Here is a 20372-nt window from a genome sequence, read left to right on the forward strand (position 1 = left end):
TACGCCAATCCAGGAGTACATCCGTTCTTAAGATATCAGCTTCTTCAAGCCATCAATCTCCCTAGATCACGGTACATCTCACCGACTTTTCTATACTAAACGTATACCAAGAGAGTCAGCATAGAGACTCAATAATCAGAATTGATTAAATATAGATTAGAAGTGAAACTGGGGTAGGTATCGACGAACCGTGTCATCATTTATAAAACCCCCCACCTGGTCTGCATGATCAATACCCTCGTTAGTCCCAAAATGCTAATAGATTTCCTTATTCTGTGCACAAGTCGGAGCCTGACGAGAGAATCGTTTATCTGTTATCTGCCCTACTGCAGCCGGCTCTGGGATGCACACGCTGACAATGGGGCCCGCACTGGTCCACGACCGTCTATCTAACACTCAAGCATGCGGTCGAACTCTGCAGAACCCAACTCTTGCCTATGAACCCTAAATAGAGAGATACTCATTTCGTTCCGTCGCATCTGGCTCTGTCAATACAACATCTGCTGGATTAACTGAGCAGATTGAGCATTATCTCAGGACATAGAAAGCTCGTCAACACCGGCCTCCAAAGTGTCCACAACGGGTTCTGCACCTAACAAGAGCAAGTTCTGCCGACTTGTCATAGGCTCAGGTCGCCATATAATGCATTGGGTTTCCTTGATCTGCTGAACGACATGTTCGTCCATGCTTTCAAGCACAGCAGCAAACTTGTTCCTTGTGGCTGTGCTATACTCGGCCAGATCAGGAACGGTCCACTGGTCGTACAAACGTCCGTGTGAGTTCAGCAGTTGGAATTCGCCATGGTATCGCAGAAACAGATAGCACAGGTAGCACAGGTACTTGCTCGTGCCGATGGTTCTAGGTCGCACCATGACCGTTGATGGATTAGCAGCCTGCTGTGAGGCGCTCTTCGCGAGCTCCACTACAAGCTGGATCTCAGCGTGGACATGACACGTACGAGCCCATGATTCGTAGGCTATACTGGTAGGTATGCTCGCATATGGAGTAACATACTCGAGATGGATGCGTTGAAACACTTGCTTATACTGTTTTGCCATTGCAACAAGGTCCTGGGCTATTCTCCAATAAGCCCCTATTTTTTCAAGCTGTCGAAGCGTTTTGATTGCTGCAGCGACCTGACGAGTGTCCCCTGCCGTCTCGAGCCTGGACGCATAAGCACCAATGAGCGGCGACTTGCACCAAACAAATGTTGCTTTTACAAGCTCCTGGAGCGACTGTGCAGTTTCAGTGCCAGATACCTCGAAATCTTTAAACATGTTACCGATTTCCCCAATGGATGTTCCGATTGCTTCTCGAACATCGCGTTCAGATTTCTTCGCAAAGACATGCTGAACTCGATGTAACAGATTATCGAAGTCTTGCCACAGAGGCTTCTTGTGTGTTCTGGCAAGATGCTTAGGCTTGGTCCATTTCCTTGAGCGAAGGCGGCCAAGGAGTTTCTGCTCATGCTGCTGAATGATCAGTTGGAAAATAACTTCAGTGGTAGCCTCCGCTTGGGATAGAGACTGCAGCTCTGCGACAACAGCTTGGAGCATCTCCTTGACCTTTTCATCAAGGATGTCCATGCCCGCTACGAGGATCACCAGGGTGGGATGATTCAGAGCGAGTGAGGTACTGATATGCTGTTCGAGGCAGACGGCCGCCACGCTTTGAGCTCCCTCGGTGACAGCAGCAATGTAAGCAAAATCGTCTGCGACTTGCTTCTCCCTCTTCAGCGGCAAAGATAGACTCGAGCTGTCTTGCTGCTCGTCATCGGTTTCAGCAGTCAGAACATCCATCAGTACCGCATTCGTCTGCTTTTCCAACGTGACCAGATGCTCTCGGAATTCATCTTCGGTTACGCGCGACCAGATAGTATCAGGTGGTACGGCGGTCTGGACTGGGCGAGCAGTGGACGTGTACGGTGCAAGTGGCATGAGGAAAAGTGTAAGTCTAGAGGTACGATTTTTTTAAGACACGTAAAATGAGCAAAGCTTGATTTGGGAAAGCCGTGCGGGGTATGCCATCACTCTGATTGGTTGATGTAATATATCGCGGTATACTGTGGTAGAGAACAGAAAAGGCTGTAATTCTGCGACTGCGACTGGTATCAAGTTAACAAATATGGTTAATTACCTACATAGGGACTTGTAGTTTTCTTATTTGGTTACTGTCCTGAGCATCATGTAGAGGTGTAAGCTCAGCTCAGGTGTTGTACACAGGCCCTGCATTGACAAAGTTTGCTACACTAGCAGACAAGCAGAAAGAACCCTGTTAAAACTGTTAAGGGCAATTAGGCTATTCTTACCCTCTCCCTGTCTAACTTGATTGGATGGCCCTGAGTACCGTTAACTATCAAGTCAGAGCCTGTTTCCTGGGTAAAGACTATGGTTATGTTCCTGTAATTTTATCTAGTACTCACTCATACTAGTATAAAAAGTTTACTCCTATGTATTTATTTGAGGAATTCCAAGAAAACCCGCCAACTTGTTGCTGAAATGCACACTCCCCTCGTTATCGATCCTCCCGAGGCTTGGTTTGAACCAGGAAAACCTTTATCTTTCCAAGCCGATATATGGAGCCTTGCCAGTTATTTGGTCTATCTTTGCTCAGCGGCCGCTGTTTGAAGGATTTCTCGCCACCGAGGATGACATGACCTGTGAGCATGTCGATGCTCTTGGTATCTTGCCGCCCGAATGGTGGAATAGATGGGAGGCGCGCCGACATAAGTTTACCAAGGACGGGAAACCCATAAACCGAAACTATTACCGGTCCTGGGGAGACCGGTTTGAGGACAGCGTGCAGCAACCCAGACGAGATAACGGGATGCCACCCGTTGACGCAAGAGAGAAGGAAGCTATATTTGACATGCTACTGCCGATGCTCTCATTCAGGCCGGAGGAACGTCCTACTGCCAGGCAAGTCCTCAAGTCAGAGTGGATGGTAAAGTGGGCTTTGCTTGAATATAGTAAGATTCGGAGTCATGTGTGAGTGTTCTGGATGGGCTGTGTATTGAGTTCAGGATACTCACTATAACAAACAAGTTTCTCCAATATAAACGATGAAACTCATGCGTATCCCAGTACAGCTTGATATTCACTTATTCGCATAACCTGGAAATTTTCATAGAAGCAAGTCTACTGGACTAAAGATATGGTCAACTCTATTGGCGGACCGCATGATTAGCCCACATCAGAAGAAGTCCAGCCAACGAAACGAAAAAACAAGCCGCATTCCACACAATTCCCCAGTCATCGTAAATGACTTTGGAACCCACGACCAGAGTGAAGAAGAATGACGCGGTTAGAGGTATAACGACGTTCCGTATATCGTAGTCCCAGCCTTCAGTAATCAGCAGGGCGTGGAATGGAATCTCGCTGAGGTCCGGAACATGCCACTCATCAAGTTTCTTTAGAATATCCCTATTACTGACATTAGCTCAGCTTATTTCGAGTATTTTCGAGGCTCTTACAGCTGACTATATATCAGCCTCTCTCCTTGGAGAAGGTTGTTTACTTTCGCAACGTTCCGATTCGAGAAGGCCTGGGTTAGCAACGGTCGCCTGGTAAGGCGTAGTAGCTGACGTTGAGAGTTATAGAGACGCCTTTCAGGACACAACTGCGTATCATCCATGTACGATATACAAATGTCTCTGAAGCAGTCCACCATCCCTGTAGACGAATCATATGGGCATGGGAACTCTTTTTCTTCGTAGTTCGCAATATCACCCTCAAGTTTACTCCTCTCGCTTGTCAGGTCTCGATATAAGCCAACAAAATGGGCTTTGGTTTTTGCTCCAGGAATTGCGAATTCGTAATCTGCGATGAGAACCTAGTGTATATAACAGCAGAATAAGCGTGAATTCTCGTAGTGTTCATCAGAAGACTTGCCTCGACAACATCCACTCGTTGAACTCCATAGAGAGGCACGTATCTTCTCCAATAACCTCTGCGTGAGTACCATGCTGTTTTGATGCTTTCCCAGACATTCACTTCGTCCGCTTCATTACGAACATCTGTTGGGATGATATGGCAGCGGTCCCTGTCTCCCCAGCAGAGCAAGACTAGATTGTTTGTACCACCTGCAAATAATGGACCAAGCACTTCTTGAATCTCACGTTTACGATTCGTGTGAGATATTTTCCGCACGTCGGTAAGTTCCACTGTCCAGGGGGAGACGGATCGATGCCTATGAATACCTTCTGTGGCCTGAGCATTGGTTCTCTCTGCAGTCAAGCTCCTGGAGCGCCCTCTTGCTGGACGGCGACAGATTGGTTGGTGAGAAGGTACTGGTTTCATGGGAACATCTTGTCCTCCTAAAGGAACCGGAATGGGGTTGGTATTGGACAGAGGGAGTGCGGGAGATGATGGGCGGAAAAATGACAAATGGCGTCTTCCAACACAGGAGAGCCACCCTGTTACGTCCAATTCTTGAATATTGTCGGGCCACGAATAAATATCTACCGAAGAAGGTGTTTCCTCGCCGTCAATGTTCGTGTGTCCTAACTGGACCGGAGAAGGTATCTGAATAGCGTTCATTTTGGCAAGAAAAAGCGATGATAGAGAGAACGGTCCGAGGACTGGAGGAAATTATGATCGGGAAGTCTATATATAGTCCTTCCAGCTTGTCGGCGAGGCTGAACTTTTCCCTGAATGAAGGTATGAAAGAATAAGCCAAATCTACCGCCCAGTGCTTATACGCGTGTATGCCTTGATGTCAGCCTTGCAGGACCCAACTCATCTTCCAGCCTTTCAGGGTTAGTTCGTGCGCGCACATTCACACTACAGCCAACGCCTAGCCGTCTGCCAGTCAAAGTGGGCAGGCTGTTGGCAATCGAGGGTGAATCGACGGCATCGCTGTCTACGCGAACTGCTGTCCACAGTATTTGCACTGTTCCTATTTCAACACTCGTCCGTGACGTAGCCTGTTATTCAAATTAGACAGCCCGTCGAAGATTTATCTGACGACATTTATTCAAATATCTAGCGACGCATATTAAACTAGGCCAAGCGCGACTTGGGTGATATTATCAGCCCCAAAGCGTGGATTTGTTGTTTGCGTCAGGAACCGTCGCTTGTATTGTGATGGCGGGAAAGGCAACAGAAAGATATTATAGAAGAGTTTGACTTGCCATACTGCCCGGTTGTTGGTGGATCAGATGCTCCGACTCCGAGACGTGTTGGAAACCGCAGAGGTTGAGTGAAGTGATAGACACAAATGTGACGTGACTACAATTATCCAATAGTCGAACGAAAGCTTGTCTTAACCACATCTTGTGCACACACCTCAAAGAATTATCCACCTTAACCGATAGCCTTATGGAGCTCTCTGAAGACAATCGTCTGCGAAGTGTTCAAAATGTAGACCCTGCTGACATATACGTCAAGCGAGAGATCAACCGCTCTGAGACATCCTCAGTATACGAGATAGAGCTGCGGGGTGCTACTTATGTCATGAAGCTTGTGAGCGCAATAGGTCTGTCTTCTCTGAACAATGATAACAAAGTAGTTCCACGATAACGGTGACCCCGGATATGCAAAAAATGGGTCGAGACCTGAACCGCTTTCGTTGCGAATCAAACGCCTACCAGAACCTCTCTTCGCATGGTGTATGCCAACGAGGATTTGTCCCCTTCTTCTACGGCTGCATTGATCGAATTGACCCATCCACCCTTAATCCTCCCTTGGATCATTTCCTTAACGATAAACATCAACCAAGAGCGATAATCCTCGAGCATTTGCCCAATGCAGAAAGGTTGAACTGTGTGAACTATTCAGATGATCTTTTTCGTGGGGCTGTTGATGGAATTAAAGCAATCCATAATGCCTTTGTCCACCACAGAGATATCTACCCCAAAGATATCCTCATCACGCCACATCGGGCAGTATGGACAGACTTCGATGTTGCAACCACCTTCTCCGAGATGGGTCCCTTCGAGAAAGAATACTGTGAATATGAGACCGCGCTTGTAGTGAGCTTTAGGGAATCATTGGTAAGATAAGGTCCACGGATATTGAGCGTTAAACTCACTATCTGATTGCAGAGTGAAGATCAGAGGCGAGGCGAAGCCCCCAATACAAAATTTTATTGACGACTGGAAATCGAGCTGCCGAATCCGCCGCTATCCGTCAAACTTGAAATTATGTAGCCGGTTGAGATACGAGTTGCTCGACTCCTGTGGCGTATGTATAGCCAATATCAGATCTCATCGTTCGATATCTAGTTAGCAATGGTTAAATCTCTTCAGATAGGGACAGTAATAGGTTATATAAAGGCTTCTTCCGACATACTTGATCTGATATAAAATATAGACTGTAGAAGATAATACTTGTTTTGCAGGATAATATGGTTATAATTCTAGTCTATATATTATGAGAACTTTCTCTTGTAAGAGCTCGAAACTGTTGTTAGATATAACGATAAAGCGTTGGAATTATCACTAAGATGAGCACACCTGATTATTGGGCTAAAAACATGATTTTTGATAACAAGCAATCCATAACAGCTCCAGAAAAACTTGCAGTCTATAAAACCAACCCTCAAACACTACCTATAGTCTGAATAACCCCTTAATGAAAGCTACTGTCCCAGCACCCCCTTCAACCATGCCAGCCTTGTCGCCACAGCCCGTTTACTAACCTCAGCACTCGGCACAAAAACATCAAATCCATGATACGCTCCCGGCCAAACATGCAGTTCTGTCGTGACCCCATCCCTCCACAGTCGGGTCGCATACTCAACATCCTGGTCGCGAAAGACATCCGCCTCGCCAACATCTATCAACGTTGGCGGTAGACCATTCAGACTTTTAGCACGGGCTGGCGCCGTATACATATCTGCAAACTCGCGATTCTTGCCAAAAGCGTAGTCATTCACCGTTGCGAGATTCCCCTTCTTCACCGGCGCAATGTCCCCAAACTGCGTGATCGAGGCGGAGGCCATGCTGTCATCAACCCACGGGTACATGAGGACCTGGCCCGCAATCCTAGGGCCTTGCCTGTCGCGGGCGAGAAGCGTAATGCCCGCAGCAAGGTTTCCACCAGCCGAGCCGCCGGCAACAATCAGTTTTTCAGCGTTGAATCCTAACTCCTCCGAGTGCGCGGCCATGTACTCCAGCGCCGCATAACTATCCTCCAGCGCCGCGGGCTGCGGATGCTCCGGCGTGAGCCTGTATTCCGCCGTGACGATCACAGCACCGAGCTCTTCGACCCAGTTCAACATTGTGAAGCCCAAGAAGCGGTTGCCCGTTGCCAGGCCGCCGCCGTGGATGTGCAGGACTCCAGGAGTCTCAGAAACAGAGCGGGTGCGGCTCTTAGGACGGAAGACAGTAGCGTGCATTGGTCCTGCTGGGCCGGGTATAGATATCTCGCTAGGCTCCACGCTGGATTCTGAGCCTTTGATTGCGTTCTCGAGAGTGAACATTGGTGCAATGGCCGCGCGATAGGCTGAGAGCTTCGAGGGTGTCTCGATGTCTATAGAAGGGATCGAGGCGTGAACAGTGACGAGTTCGGGGTCAAGGGAGGGTCTGATTGAAGTGGACATTGTGATAAGAGTCGCCGAGTGGGCTGTAGTGTCTTTATAAAAATCGAATATGATAAATTATACTAGAATTTTGGCTTGGACTTTGTCTGGTCTTGGCTTGTAAGACACTGATTTTTTGCTTAATGGTTACTTCATCGTTGGATCCCTTGGACTATATATACGGGTAAGCATACAGCTATAGCTACCGTACAGAGATTATTGTTAGGGCTCATTACAATCCCATTCGGGAACATTACTCATGTGCCGCCAAGACTTGGTATCAGTCATTGGAAAATGTCTCCGGATTGCAAATGTGTCCGAAACCCGCTCCCGGTCTGGCCGTCTAGGGATGCGGCTCTTCCAATGGAAATCTCCGGCGCTAGGACAGACTTGGCCCCGGTTAGGGCTGAGCCGCCGATACGGTACGATTACGGAGTATTCTGTACGGGAGTATTACCCTTAAAGACCGATCTGATTGTCTCCGCGCCAGTACAAATGACATTATAACCGCATAATAATCATAATCAATCTGAATCTCTCCGAAGGAGATTGCCAGAACCACGGCCACCATGACGGTGCCTTTCTTGTTTAGAAATGCATGGAAGGCAGGCGGCACGGTACAATTCACTTAAGAAGTCCGTTTGTACTCATTAGACCATTGCAAGGTGGCTATCTCATCTGAGAGAAGCTACTACTTTATTTTATGTAAGCCATATCATGTCCCGTTAGCAGGTTGTTCATGAACAACCCCGTCCACGTTCGTTGTCAGCGTCCCATTCGCATTAAATACATTGGCCATCACATCTATTGACAACTAGAACCCGCCCAGCCCTGTCTTCTTTGTCGCGGTAGCCACCCCAGAACCCTCGAGATCCGAGTACCAGTCGAGATGGCTTATCCAGGGATTGGTTGAGTCCGGTGTGAAAGTCACTGATTCGAGCCCGTTGATTATATGCTCTCCGTCATCAGAGTAATTGTCGTACTTTACTGAAACGGTATGGATGAAATTGGATGTGGAGTCTGCTAGAAAGGTGGCATTGGCTAAGCCGCTTGCTTTACCGCGAAGGGTGTAGGTACCCGCTAAGCCGGGCAAAAGACCGCGGTGGTCTGGAAAGCCTGAGCCAGGGGGAAACGGTGTTGCGCAAAGGAGGAAGCCCGGGACGTCAAAAACTGCTGCTGGGGCTGTGAGCTTGCGGTCGAAAAGTCGAGCAAGCATCACGCGGTATGTACGGCCGCCCTGTGCTGTGGATTCAGGGCACGGGAGAGGATTAATGCCACCGCATGCGGGAGCTGTCACGAGGGTTTGCCAGTACACGATCTTCGCGCCGTTATAGGAGAAGGTAGGGTCTGCGCGGCCGTTCCAGTTCGGGTCATTGGGGCTTCCGTCGAGGCCGGTGCCGCGGTTGTTGACTTGCTGACCGAAATACTCACCCCGGTCACCGTGACGGTCGATGAGGATTGGCTGGAAAAAGCGACGATGACGGTTATTCCGCGTGGACGCAGCTGCGTTGGCTGTGACTAGATCTACCAGTGGGGGTATGCCTCGCATGCCAGACAGCCACATCTGGCGATCCGAGCCCCTGGTATCCATCACAACGAACCATTCGTTATCGAGTGAGAACGCGACTGGGTCGGTGTACTCGGGATGCCTTGTCAATCGACGAACTTTGCCGGTGATGACATGCACGGCGAACATGTCAAAGTTATTCGCTTCATGGGTAGCTCCGAGATAGAGGATCTCGTCACCGGTGCCACTGAACCCTCGCAGCTCTCCGATACTGATAGCTTCATAGTGCAGCTCCAGCTCGCCTCTCTCATTGATCGCCAGGATGGATAGCCCAATTGGATCGTGAAGCAAGTTGACGTCGACCAGATCATACCGCGGGGCAAGCACAGCGCCCGTGGATGGATCTGGATTAAATTGCAGCCTTCTGAAGAAGGCGTTCTGCCCGCCGTTTGTAGTAAATGAGTTCCATCCTATATGTATACTATCAGGATGTCGCCGCATTTCACGAGGCACGCCTCCAGGGCCAGAGCCATCTATGGTCGTCGGCCAGAAGATGGGATAGATAAATATTTTGGCTGGGGTGCACTCATCACTAGTAAACAAGAACGCACCGCAGTCGTCGATATTGTGATCCCATAAGGCTTTCGTTCCACTTCAAGCAAAAAGCTGGACTGAGGTGAGCTGGCAGGCTTGCCCGAGTAGGCTTGATGCTGAAGTATCTCGATATCCAGTGAACTAGATGGGTTGGTGGGTCGATGACGTGTTGTGGAACATGGAATTGATTACGGGCACAATTTGGAAATTAGGGCTGAAGATTTGGCCGTTGTAAAAGAGTGTTCAATCTATACTCCAACATCCTAATATAGACTATTTCACCCTAATCAATCCAGACTTGTTCAGTAAAACATTGCAAAGCCAAACTTACCACAACTTCAAGTAACAGAAGGAACACTAGCGCACATATTTAAAGCTATCTTCTCATCAGCGATAATACTGGCAACACTGCTGAACTCCAGACACTTTCAGCAGTTACCGGGATGGACCAGACTCCAAGTTATGGGGTTACTTTCGGCTACCTGACTTGTTCTAGGCCCCTTCATTAAGACATAGTAATTAACCACAACTCCATTGACAAAAGAAATATCGACTTGAGATCATGTGAAACTATCTTCCATAAAACCTTATCCCGAATATGCTAGAATCAAGAGTACATAGATAGACAAAAATCACATTCCAATGCAAAATGCAGCTTGCCACTCAAGATCCCCGTGTATGACCACCACCGCGCATCCTCTTCCCACCGGCATTGCCGCCCTCGTTTGCATTATCAGTGCCATCCTCCCTAGCTCGCTTGTTGCCCTGGGGGACAAACTGGCGTGCACCAGCATTCAGCCCACCTCGGCCTGCACTGGGTTGGGCCTGGGCTTGGGCCTGGCCCTGTGCTTGTCCTTGTGCTTGTCCTTGAGCCTGGGTGTTCTGGTGTGCGCCTCTACCCTGGCCTCCTCGTCCGCCACGGCCGCGAGCGATGCCGCCACCGCGTTGGGACTGTTGCTGCTGCTGGGGTGCCTGGGACTGCGCCTGTTGTGCGAGTTGGCCGAACGGATTCTGCTGGTGAGATCCGCCCCGAGCACCGCCTCGTCCGCCTCGCGCGACTGGAAGCCCAGACTGCAACGTGCGAAGCACTCCGCCTGCTGGTGGCTTGTTGGGTAGGTTGGAACCCTGCGGCTGCGGCTGCGGCTGTTGTTTGTTCTGAGTTTGACCAAATGGGTTGGGAACACCGCTTGTGGCAGTGGCAGGGGGGGGAGCAGCTGAAGAACCTTCTTCTGACTGTGGTTGTTGTGTCTGCGAGGGCTGCTCACTTGGCTGAGGTTGAGCTGGAGCGGCTGCGGCTGCGCCAGGAGCAGCTTCCGGGGCCGAAGCTTGGGCCGGAGCTTGGGTCGGAGCCTGGGTAGGCGCTTGGGCAGGCGCTTGGGCAGGTGCTTGTGTTGGGGGTTGTGCAGGGGCACTTTGTTGACTTGCAGCGCCGGTTTGGGCTGGAGTAGGTGCAGGTTGCGCCACCTGAGGTGCGGGAGAGGCAACTTGTGCCGGGGTCGCTGGCGAAGGCTTAGGTGTCTGTGCTTGGGCGGGTGGAGCTTTAGCAACCTTTGCAATCTCCCATACTTCGACAACAGGTTTTTGCGGCGTCTCAGTGGCCGCCTTCGACACGATGTCGACCTTGGCCTGTGTGTTTCTGTACCTGGAATCAAGCATGCTGATCCTAGCCAGATATTTCTTATCCGACAGCTCAACAGCAGACTTGATCTTTTCCTCCATTCCCTCCTCGTGCGCTTTCCTGAGCGCCTCCCGCTCATCGTTGAATTTTTGCTCTGCAGCTGCGATGGCATCCTGGGTAGATTGAGTTTCTTGTCCTTGCTTCTCTCTCTCCTTGGCGAGTTGTTGCTTAATGTTGTTGCGGAGAATTGTGCGGATGGTCTCGTTTCGCGCAACGAGTTGTCTAGCCTGGGCATCCGTCAAGTCTGGAAGGCCGTCTTCGGACTTGCTTGGCGTTGCGGGAGGCTGCTGTTTAGGTTGCGGTGTCCCTGGAGTTTCTTGGGCACCTTCAGCGCCTTCATGAGCTCCACCCTGAGTAGCTGTCAAGCGTTCAATCTCCTGTCGATGGTTTGCCCTAACCTCAGCCATCTTGTTATTGAAAACTTCCTTCAATCTCTCAACCCGCTCTTTAACCTTGGTCTCGTGCTCAGCATCCTTGGCAGCCAAAACACTCTCCTTCTCGGCAAGAGCGGCTTCAAGACGCTGCACCTTCTCCTCCAGCGCCTTGACTCGTTCGTCGTCCGTCGGTGCGGGTGCCTGGGTCGTAGGAATTGGGAACTGAGATGCCGGCGTAGAGTCGACGACTGTGCCCTGGTCCGCTGGCGCCTCAGGCTTTTCGGCGAGCTTACTCTTCAATGCTTCCAACTCCTCCTTGGTAGTCTTCAACTCCTCCTGCAGTACCTCCCTCTCCTGGACCACGGCGTCTAACTCGGTTTGCTTGGCGTTGACACGACCCATAAGTTCCCTGGAACGAGCCTTGAACTGTTCTGTGAGCTTGGAACGAAGGTCCTGCGTCCTCTGCTCGGCTGCGCTCAACTGCTCGGGGAACGCTTCAACCTGTTTCTCAAGGGCTTCACGAGCCGAAATGGCCTCGTCTCTTTCCGTCCTCAATTTCTCCAATTCCTGCTTCAATTCTTCCATCTGAGCTGGGTCCACTCGGTCATATTTCTGGAGAATGTTCTGCGTCCGTTGTTGCCAGTGGTCCCTGTCTTGCTGCAAGAGCTTCATCTCTTCGTCCTTGGTCTCAACGGCGTCCTCAAGTTGCCGGATCTGGGTCTCGAGGGGCGCTATCTGCTGAACCAATTCATCAACGCGAGCAGACTTCTCAGCAAGGGCAGTCTTGGTTTGCTGAAGCTGGCTACGTAGAGTGACACTGCTTTCACGGAAAATGTTGAGCTCGTTCAGCGTATTCATAAGTTTATTGTGGCTCAAGTCAGCGCTCTCACTGTCAGTTTGGGCTCGACGCTCCTGTTCAAGTTTGAGACGCGCCTCATCAAGCTGGGACTGAGCGTGGTCGAGTTGCTGGCGTAGCCGCTTGGCCTCTTGTGTGGACAGGTGATACTGAACATCAACAATCTCCTTCTCGCGACGCAAGAAGCTGATGACCTCCTGCAGGCCTTCTAGGTTCGGCGCAACCGCCTCGCCATTATCCTGCTCGGTCTCAGCAATGGTGGCTCGGTCACGTTGTAAGGCTGAGATCTGCTTAGTAATGTTCTCGATTTGGGAATGAAGCAGGTTGTTCTGATGTAAGACTTCATCACGGCGCTTCTGTAACTCCAGAAGCTCGCTTTCGTATCGGTCCTTGCGCTCATTCCAGCTTTCCTCCTTTTGAGCAAGATCCTTCTTAAAAGTTTCAGCCTGAGTTCGCAGCTCGACAACTTCCAGCTTCAGCTGGTTGGCTTCGGCCCGAACCGTCTGGAGATTCTTGGCGGCTTCAGCATGTTTGACTAGCTCGCTCTCGTAGTTTTGCTGGGCGTGCTGTGCAATTTCCGCCTGAGCTTTCAGATCCTCCTGGTGATATTGAGCTGCAGCAATTTGACGCTCGTTTTCTTCCGTGAGCCTTGCAATATCTGCTTCCAGACTGGCTTTTTGCTCCTCTAAACGTCGAGCAACTTCACTCTGTCCGTCACGTAATTTAGAGAGCTCAGTGTTGGTCGCAGAAAGCTCAGAGGAGATCTCTTCAATTCGTTTTTCCAGGTCCTGTATCCTTGCATCCTTCTCTTTGACAAGCTGCTCGGTCTCTTCGCGGTATTGGTCGTTGGTATCAGAGACTGACTGCAGTCGCTCTTCCGTCGCTTGGCTAATGGCCTTGTAGTCCTCAACCTGCTCTTTAGCATGCTCTAGATCGGTCCTTGCTAATTCAAGATCGCGTTTCAACTCAGACACTTCAATGCTGAGTTCTTGCTCTCTGGTCAAGCCGGACTCTTGTGACCCTTCAGGAGGAGCGGTTTCAGCGGGAGCGCCAGAAACACTGGGCCGAGACTGCAGGACCTGAAGCCGTTCCTCTGCACTCCGAAGCTCGACAGTGAGTTCATCAACGCGAGACTGTAGATGATCTCTGGTTGTCTTGACCGCAACCAACTCTTCCTTCGTGGAGCTTAGGCTAGTCACTAAGTCGTCGATACGCTTCTGGTTCTGCTCATGCTCGTACTCGCGTCGTAAAGTGGCTTTCTTAGACTCCTCAATCTGCTCGTTCAGCTCTCTCTTCGTTGTCTGCAATTCTGATTCGAGAGATTCAACGCTCTGTTGAAGCCTCCTGCGACTCTCAGAGTCTGCGTGTTCCCGCTCATTAAGAATGTTCTGCAGATTTGCATTAAGCGAGTCAAGACGGCTACGCTCATTCCGTAGGGTCTCATTGTCCTCAATGAGTCGTTTCTCGATATTCTTCCAGAGAGTTTTTTCGGCCTTTAAGTTCGCGCTCTCACGCTGGAGGCTGTCAATAAGGCCTTTCGACTCGACAAGATCTTCTGCGGCTTGCTGAGTCCTAAGATCCTGTCGGTTGGCGGTCTCGAACAGCGCAGCGTAACGTTTCTGCAATTCTGCGTTCTCGGTCTTGAGCATATTGAAGTTGCTCTGAAGAAGCTCCGCACGTTGGGTTGCAGCAACAAGTTGACTGTTTGAACGGCTCGCCTCACTCATCAATTCACTATTCTTGCGCGAAAGTTCGTTGACTTGTTGCTTTAGAGCCGCATGGTCTGTAGCTGTTTCCTCCCTGAAGCTATCAAAGTGTGCTTGAACCTTCCGCAACAGTTCGGCGTAGTCAGGGACGCCCGTTGAGTTTTCAGACGCCGGTGGAGCGGCACCAAGAGGAAGAGACTGTGAAAATACAGCATCGCCGCCAACCGTTTGTCTTCTGCGAGTCAGCATGCTGCGGAATGTGTCACGCTCCTTAACATAGCTCTTAGTCTGAGCAATGAGGTTTGCAATTTCGTCCCGGTATGTCTGCACCCTGATCCTCAACTCCTTTAGTTCCTCCTGTTCCTGCTGCCGAGTAACATCCCTCTCCCGTGCTTCTGCGCCTTCCATCTTATCTCCTAGCTCTCTCAACATGCGACGAAGAGTGACATTCTGCTCCTGAAGCTCGTGCAGATCTTTGAACGTGGTTAGGTTCTGGCTAATGAATCGGCCAGTAGGGGTGAGGTCGGCCGAAGAGTCTTCGATTTCTCTGCGGGCGACCTTTTCAAGTTCTTCACGGTCATAGTTTGCTTCACCCTCCTTCAAGAGAGTGACTTCCAGCACGAGAACCTTGATTTGGGAACTCAGATCTCTCAGTTGCTGGCGCAAAATATCACCCTCTCGTGCTAATCCCTCCACCTGGCCTTGCCATTTCCTGCTCTCTTTCGTAGCCTCATCCCGTTCTTTGCCAGCAGTATCTAGAATATTAGACATCTCAACGACCGCATTCTCCAAACGGGCGTGGTCTTCGCGAAGCTCATCGATCTCAGGTTTGCTAGCTTCCAGATCTTGAACCATTTCGTCCAAAGTGGATCGGAGTTCCTGGTTAGTCTTCTGCTCAGCAGCAAGCATTGTCCGCATCTTGTCGTACTCTGTATACATTTGCGTAAGAGTCAAACTACCCTTTGATCGCGATGTCCGGGGAGAAAATGTGCCGAGCGGAGTACTGGGGCGTACTGGTGTTCCTGGAGCGCCATTCAATCCACGGGCAGGGCTCATGGATCTCCTTCCAGCTGCGCCCTCCGTTTCGAGTTGATTGATGGTGAGCTCGAGCTCGGCAACACGACGCTCCGCAGCCTCCTTATCACTGTGCTCAGTCTCGATTTCGACACGCAGACGCGAAATCTCTTCCGCCGCATCATCCCTCACTTTCTCCAGCGCCAACTGGCATTCTTGCACACGGTTCTTAGCTGTCTTTGCGGCATTTTCTTGCAGCTCCGCTAGACGATTTGCGCTGTCCAGCTCTATCCGGAATGACTCGGCAGCTTGGATCGCTTCTTCCTTGAGCTGCTGGATACTAGAGAGCGATTCTTCATAGCGCTGTTCAACTTCATCCAGGCGGCTCTTGAGCGCATTTTCGCTACGCCTCAGAGACTCGGTAGTCGCAATTGCCTCTTCGTTTTCGCGCTGAAGTTCTGCGATTCGAGCACTTTTTTCCTTGCGGAACTTGAGGTACTCCGCGGACTTGGTTTTTAGCTCTGTCTCAAACCACTCATTATTCTTCTTTGTCAGCTCCAGCTCGTTCTGGAGACTTTGTTCGCGAAGCTTCGCACTAGCGGAAGCAGAGTTTGCAGCCTGGAGATTCTGCTCGGCAGTGGAAAGCTCACGTCGTAACTCAATTGTCTTTTTGTGTTGTGTAGATAGTTCTTCCGCGAGCTTGTCATAAGCAGCCGATTTAGATTCAAGTAACGCTAGAGTGTCGCGATTTGATGCTTCGAGGGAGGTTATACGGGATTTGAGTGAGCTGAGTTCGGAATCGTTTGATGTGGACGATGACTTTAGCGCGGCGATTTCAGATTCTAAGGATGATCGGACAGTTTCTGAATGGTCAGTATAACTCGGGCGAATTCAGCAGCAAGATGAGTACCTGATTCGTGAAGTTTCTTCCTTGTTTCCTCAACCTCCGCATGGCCCTTCTCGACCGAACCTTTCAGCACCTTAATCTTGGTCTCGCTGCTGCGAACCGCATTCTCAAGCTCGACTTCAAGTCGAAGCTTATCCGACTTTAGTTCATCAGTCTCTCGCGCCTTCTTCGTGATAGCTTCCAGTAGTTGGTTGACGAGTTCGACCGTGGGAGCTTCAGTGAGGGTGCTCAGAGTCGACTCTGCGATCGCGTAATGTGACGACAAGAACGGTATTTCAATTGTAGCGGCAGCCATATTGGCTGTTGGATGGTCGCAGCAATCAGCTGCTTTGAAAATTCCAACCTACAGCCAGGATTGTCGCGATGCAATTGTGGTTGATTCATCCCAAGTTCAGGTAGCTCTGCCGCTGGGTTCATTGTTTGAGATCATCACGTGACATTCAACTAGCTCATCAATCACAATTCATTTTCCCAATTGCAGTTGCATCAGGGCAGCATTTTTCAGTCTAGTTGTCATCCTATTAAGACTGAAACAACAAAATGGCCTTATCTGTCTTGTGTAGGACGCTTCTCAGTATTTCAGATCCTTTTTTTGCTCCTTCTGCCACCTAGAGCTGTCCTTACTACTGTAATGACACCCTTCTGGTACACGAGTGCTTGGTTCTTCTTCCTCATACTTGTACTATTCAGGAGACGCGTGCCATAGCTGAGGCTTCGCTGAGTTCTCGTCCGCTTCCCATATACTTCGTGACCGGGCCTCTCTAAATATAGCTTAGCGTATGTGTTCACGTGACAGCCCAGACTTGGAACTTCGAGCCTCAAAGAGGCGTCTTTTTGAATCACCTACTTCTGCACTGAACACGATTTCACTTTGTTCAGCTGTGCAGACAACGCCAGCGGCACTTTGTTCATCTCTGACCACATACTCTCACTTACTAATATCACATGATAACCTCAGATCCCGCATAGGGTCCGCACAGGCTCTGTCGAGCCGAGTCTCGCCTCTCTTCTTAATATCCCACCTCGGTTCCTCCCCATCTCAACTCTTCCGTGGCTTCACAGCAGACGGCAGACATGGCGCATCTTCAGCAGCAACTCAAAAATTTTAACGCAGGCGTCATGGACTACGCAAAGTCCATGCCAGCCCAGCGACGATTCGTCCACAACACCTCCGCGAGCACTTCCCAAGTCCCGTCTGCAACATCGACGCCCACTCCTGGTGGTAGCAACGAACAGAAGAAGAAGCGCCACGATGTGGACATCGTATACTCTCAGCCTGCGAATACTGGAACCGGGAAGGATATCATGACGCAGGTCGTCTTCGCTATTGAACATATGAAGAGCAAAGGTGTACCGCTTACGTTCAACGATATCGTCTCCTACCTCTCATTGCAGCACCGGGCAAATGACCAAGGCTATGTTCAGGCGTTGCGCAGTATCCTGCAAATGCACGAAAAGGTTCAATACGATCCTAGTGGGGCTAATGGAGAGGGTACATTCAGCTTTCGTCCGCCGCATAACATCCGCACTGCTGAGCAGCTGCTCCAAAAACTGCAGTCACAATCTACTGGGGTAGGAATGAGCGTTCGGGAACTCCGGGAAGGTTGGCCCAATGTCGAGGATACGATTAACAAATTGGAGAAGGAGGGTAAGCTGCTCGTTACGCGAAACAAGAAGGACGATCATGCGAAGATGGTCTGGGCCAACGATCCTTCTCTGATCCAGCACTTCGACGACGAGTTTAAGCAGATCTGGGAGAAGATCAAAATACCTGAGCAGCAGGTCGTCAAGGAGGAGCTAGAGAAAGCTGGTATCACTCCAACCAACAAAAACAAGGTCATCAAGCCGCGGCCAAAGGTTGAACATAAAAAAGTGAAAAAGCCTCGTCGCAGCGGAAAGACTACCAATACACATATGATGGGAGTTCTGCGTGATTACTCGCATCTCAAGCGGTAATACGCACCTCGTCCGTTTCCAAATTTCGGATAGGTTCTCGAACCATCATCCTACTCTCCGAGCTTTGCTCTCAGAAACCATCAATCAATGCATGCATATACCGGCGTTAGGTTTGTTTGTTCCACTCTGGGACGCTTCTTATGATATCGGGCAGACGCTCCCATCCCATCAACTATGTCGCGATTTGTAAATTACCATTTCCGCCAAGATCAGAAAGATAGATACCCTAATTATGATAAAAAGATTTACTGCGTCTCCTGATAATCACGAAGGGCAATTTAGCCATGAGACTCCCAGTCTTAGCAGGCTGCCGAGTTATTATCTGCCGGATCTTGAGGTACTTGGCTCTAAATGAACCAGTTGATCAGAATGTAATAAGCTATGTTCCGATCTATACTTTGAAGTGTAGCAAACATTAATGTATCATGGTTCATTCCGACCCTCTAATCTATCCCAATATTTACATAATCTTCTCTTCTTTGTCAATTCCGCAGTCCAACCCAGATCAAAAGATGTTACAGTTATGTACCATGAGCGTAGCCACCCCAGAATGCATACCGTAAAGCTGTACAGACAAATAAAGCAACCCAAAGCACTCACTGTATATGTTTAGAAAGTCGACATAGAAAACGTCGAATCAGTGTTTCCCATTGACAGCATCACCAGTCTCGCCATGCAACGGCCCCTCCAACCTCTCAACATACTCAACCAAATCCTCAATAGTACACACCTTCAGCCCCCATTTCTTCCCAAACTTCAAACATCCATCGCGCCTCATCATTCCATTATTCCCCCTGATCTCCGCAACGCCCTCAACGACCTCGCCATCCTCAACAAGCTCCGCAATAACACCTGCTGGTGCCTTTCCTGCCAGCCGGCAAAACTCAACCGCAGCCTCAGTGTGGCCCTTCCGTTGCCTGACGCCGCCAGCTTTGGCCTGCAGGGGGATGATGTGGCCTGGTCGGCGGAAGTCTTGGGGGCGGGCAGAGGGGGAGGCAAGGGTTCGACATGCTAGGGCGCGGTCGTGCGCAGAGATACCGGTTGTGATGGACGGGTCAGCCGAGTCAATCGAAACTGTGTAGGCGGTTCCTTTAGGGTCTGTGTTTTCGAGGACCATCTGGGGAAGTTGGAGGCGTTCGGCGATCTCCGGTGTGATGGGTGCGCAGATCAGTCCACTATACGGTGAGAGTAATGTAAGCTTGGTAGTAAGACAAAGAAGGCGAAGCAGGCGCGTGCGCTTGTGATTGTTCCTTCGAACTTGGGCTTGGTTATGTTACGAGGCAGAATGACAGCATAACTAACCTTGTATAGCGGACCAAAAATGCCATTTGCGCATCTGTTATGGATTCGGCGGCGATAATGAGGTCGCCTTCATTTTCGCGATCTTGTGAATCTAGGACGACGATGAATTCCCCGTTACCTGAATGAAAGGTGCATGGTTAACCCAGAGTGGTTCCAGAGCTGCGAAGAACAACCTATCCAAGCCATAGTATAGCCCAGTGGTACTCCTAGAGATAATAAATGACCGAGAAAGGGCAGAATTACTCACTGAAAGCTTTAATTGTGTCCTCAATTGAGTCGAATTGAAGCGCGGGGTCCGTCGGCGAAGGCATTTCGTAGACAGATCTTTCTCCCGGATGCAAGCGCAGGTAGTGAGGATATCGACTGTTTATTTCCTGCTCCTAAATCGGAAACTGTTTTGTGTATTCGTACACAATCAATTGCGAGCCTCGAAAAACAGCAGCGATGCGAGTACGGGTGGCGGATGTTGGGTCAGCGGAGATTCTCGGTGATTTCGGGACGCGGGGTGACGAGGGCGTGCGGTGCGGTATTTGTCTGGCGACACTTGCGAGAATTGTATGAGCGAGGCCTGGATGTTTTGAGTCAAAGATGTGTCAAGATAACGCAATCGATAGTAAGTATGGATCTGAGTCAAGCAGACGCAGACAGAAGGTAGAAGAAGGCGATTGCAAATCGTTTGTCAGTCGACTGTCGCTATCAACCCACTCTGTTAGGTACCGTATCCACTCCCGCGGATGCCGAGGCCCCTACTCCATTGTTCTCTATAGTCGCCTATTTCAATCCTAAAATGAATAAAAGACGGAGGTCGGTGCTTTGATCATGTAAATGATAGAGAATGATAGATTTTCGGAAGCCAGGCATTGTATGTATAAGGGAGAAGATGACACTGAGGATTTGTAGATTCCGACGTAAATGTCCAAAGTATATTCCTGCGCCTGGTAATCACGAAGTCTATGT

The 20372-nt window shown here is 50.0% G+C and overlaps 7 protein-coding genes across 7 annotated transcripts, besides 1 other annotated feature; 1 reads left to right on the plus strand and 6 right to left on the minus strand.

Moving 5' to 3' along the window:
* Nucleotides 1-20372: part of a sequence feature (contig 1.94 1501..523724(-1)) that runs on past both edges of the window.
* Nucleotides 534-2426, minus strand: ANIA_05503 (nucleic acid/nucleotide deaminase domain-containing protein; the record flags this gene model as incomplete). Its single annotated transcript, XM_658015.1, has 4 exons — nucleotides 534-1953; nucleotides 2141-2175; nucleotides 2309-2385; nucleotides 2423-2426. 4 exons carry the CDS (start codon nucleotides 2424-2426, stop codon nucleotides 534-536), a joined length of 1536 nt encoding a protein of 511 aa, XP_663107.1.
* ANIA_05502 (uncharacterized protein) lies at nucleotides 3069-4538 on the minus strand (the record flags this gene model as incomplete). Its single annotated transcript, XM_658014.1, has 4 exons — nucleotides 3069-3113; nucleotides 3278-3422; nucleotides 3473-3818; nucleotides 3947-4538. 4 exons carry the CDS (start codon nucleotides 4536-4538, stop codon nucleotides 3069-3071), a joined length of 1128 nt encoding a protein of 375 aa, XP_663106.1.
* On the minus strand, nucleotides 6141-7542 carry ANIA_05501 (alpha/beta hydrolase; the record flags this gene model as incomplete). The annotated part of the gene is made up of 4 exons (XM_658013.1): nucleotides 6141-6219; nucleotides 6291-6295; nucleotides 6455-6466; nucleotides 6640-7542. The coding sequence occupies 4 exons, from the start codon at nucleotides 7540-7542 to the stop codon at nucleotides 6141-6143; spliced, it is 999 nt and encodes a 332-aa protein (XP_663105.1).
* ANIA_05500 (uncharacterized protein) lies at nucleotides 8336-9561 on the minus strand (the record flags this gene model as incomplete). The annotated part of the gene is made up of 2 exons (XM_658012.1): nucleotides 8336-9466; nucleotides 9511-9561. The coding sequence occupies 2 exons, from the start codon at nucleotides 9559-9561 to the stop codon at nucleotides 8336-8338; spliced, it is 1182 nt and encodes a 393-aa protein (XP_663104.1).
* Nucleotides 10151-16574, minus strand: ANIA_05499 (protein mlp1; the record flags this gene model as incomplete). Its single annotated transcript, XM_658011.2, has 3 exons — nucleotides 10151-16113; nucleotides 16161-16457; nucleotides 16505-16574. The coding sequence occupies 3 exons, from the start codon at nucleotides 16572-16574 to the stop codon at nucleotides 10286-10288; spliced, it is 6195 nt and encodes a 2064-aa protein (XP_663103.1). The 3' UTR covers nucleotides 10151-10285.
* ANIA_05498 (transcription factor TFIIE subunit TFA2) lies at nucleotides 17036-18113 on the plus strand (the record flags this gene model as incomplete). The annotated part of the gene is made up of 1 exon (XM_658010.2): nucleotides 17036-18113. The coding sequence occupies exon 1, from the start codon at nucleotides 17232-17234 to the stop codon at nucleotides 18111-18113; it is 882 nt and encodes a 293-aa protein (XP_663102.1). The 5' UTR covers nucleotides 17036-17231.
* On the minus strand, nucleotides 18461-19799 carry ANIA_05497 (3,4-dihydroxy-2-butanone-4-phosphate synthase RIB3; the record flags this gene model as incomplete). The annotated part of the gene is made up of 5 exons (XM_658009.2): nucleotides 19663-19799; nucleotides 19416-19533; nucleotides 18844-19288; nucleotides 18672-18678; nucleotides 18461-18504 (listed from the first exon to the last, which is right to left on the minus strand). Exons 1-5 carry the CDS (start codon nucleotides 19724-19726, stop codon nucleotides 18461-18463), a joined length of 678 nt encoding a protein of 225 aa, XP_663101.1. The 5' UTR covers nucleotides 19727-19799.

This window comes from Aspergillus nidulans, chromosome V, assembly GCF_000011425.1.
Source record: "Aspergillus nidulans FGSC A4 chromosome V".
Taxonomy (NCBI): domain Eukaryota; kingdom Fungi; phylum Ascomycota; class Eurotiomycetes; order Eurotiales; family Aspergillaceae; genus Aspergillus; species Aspergillus nidulans.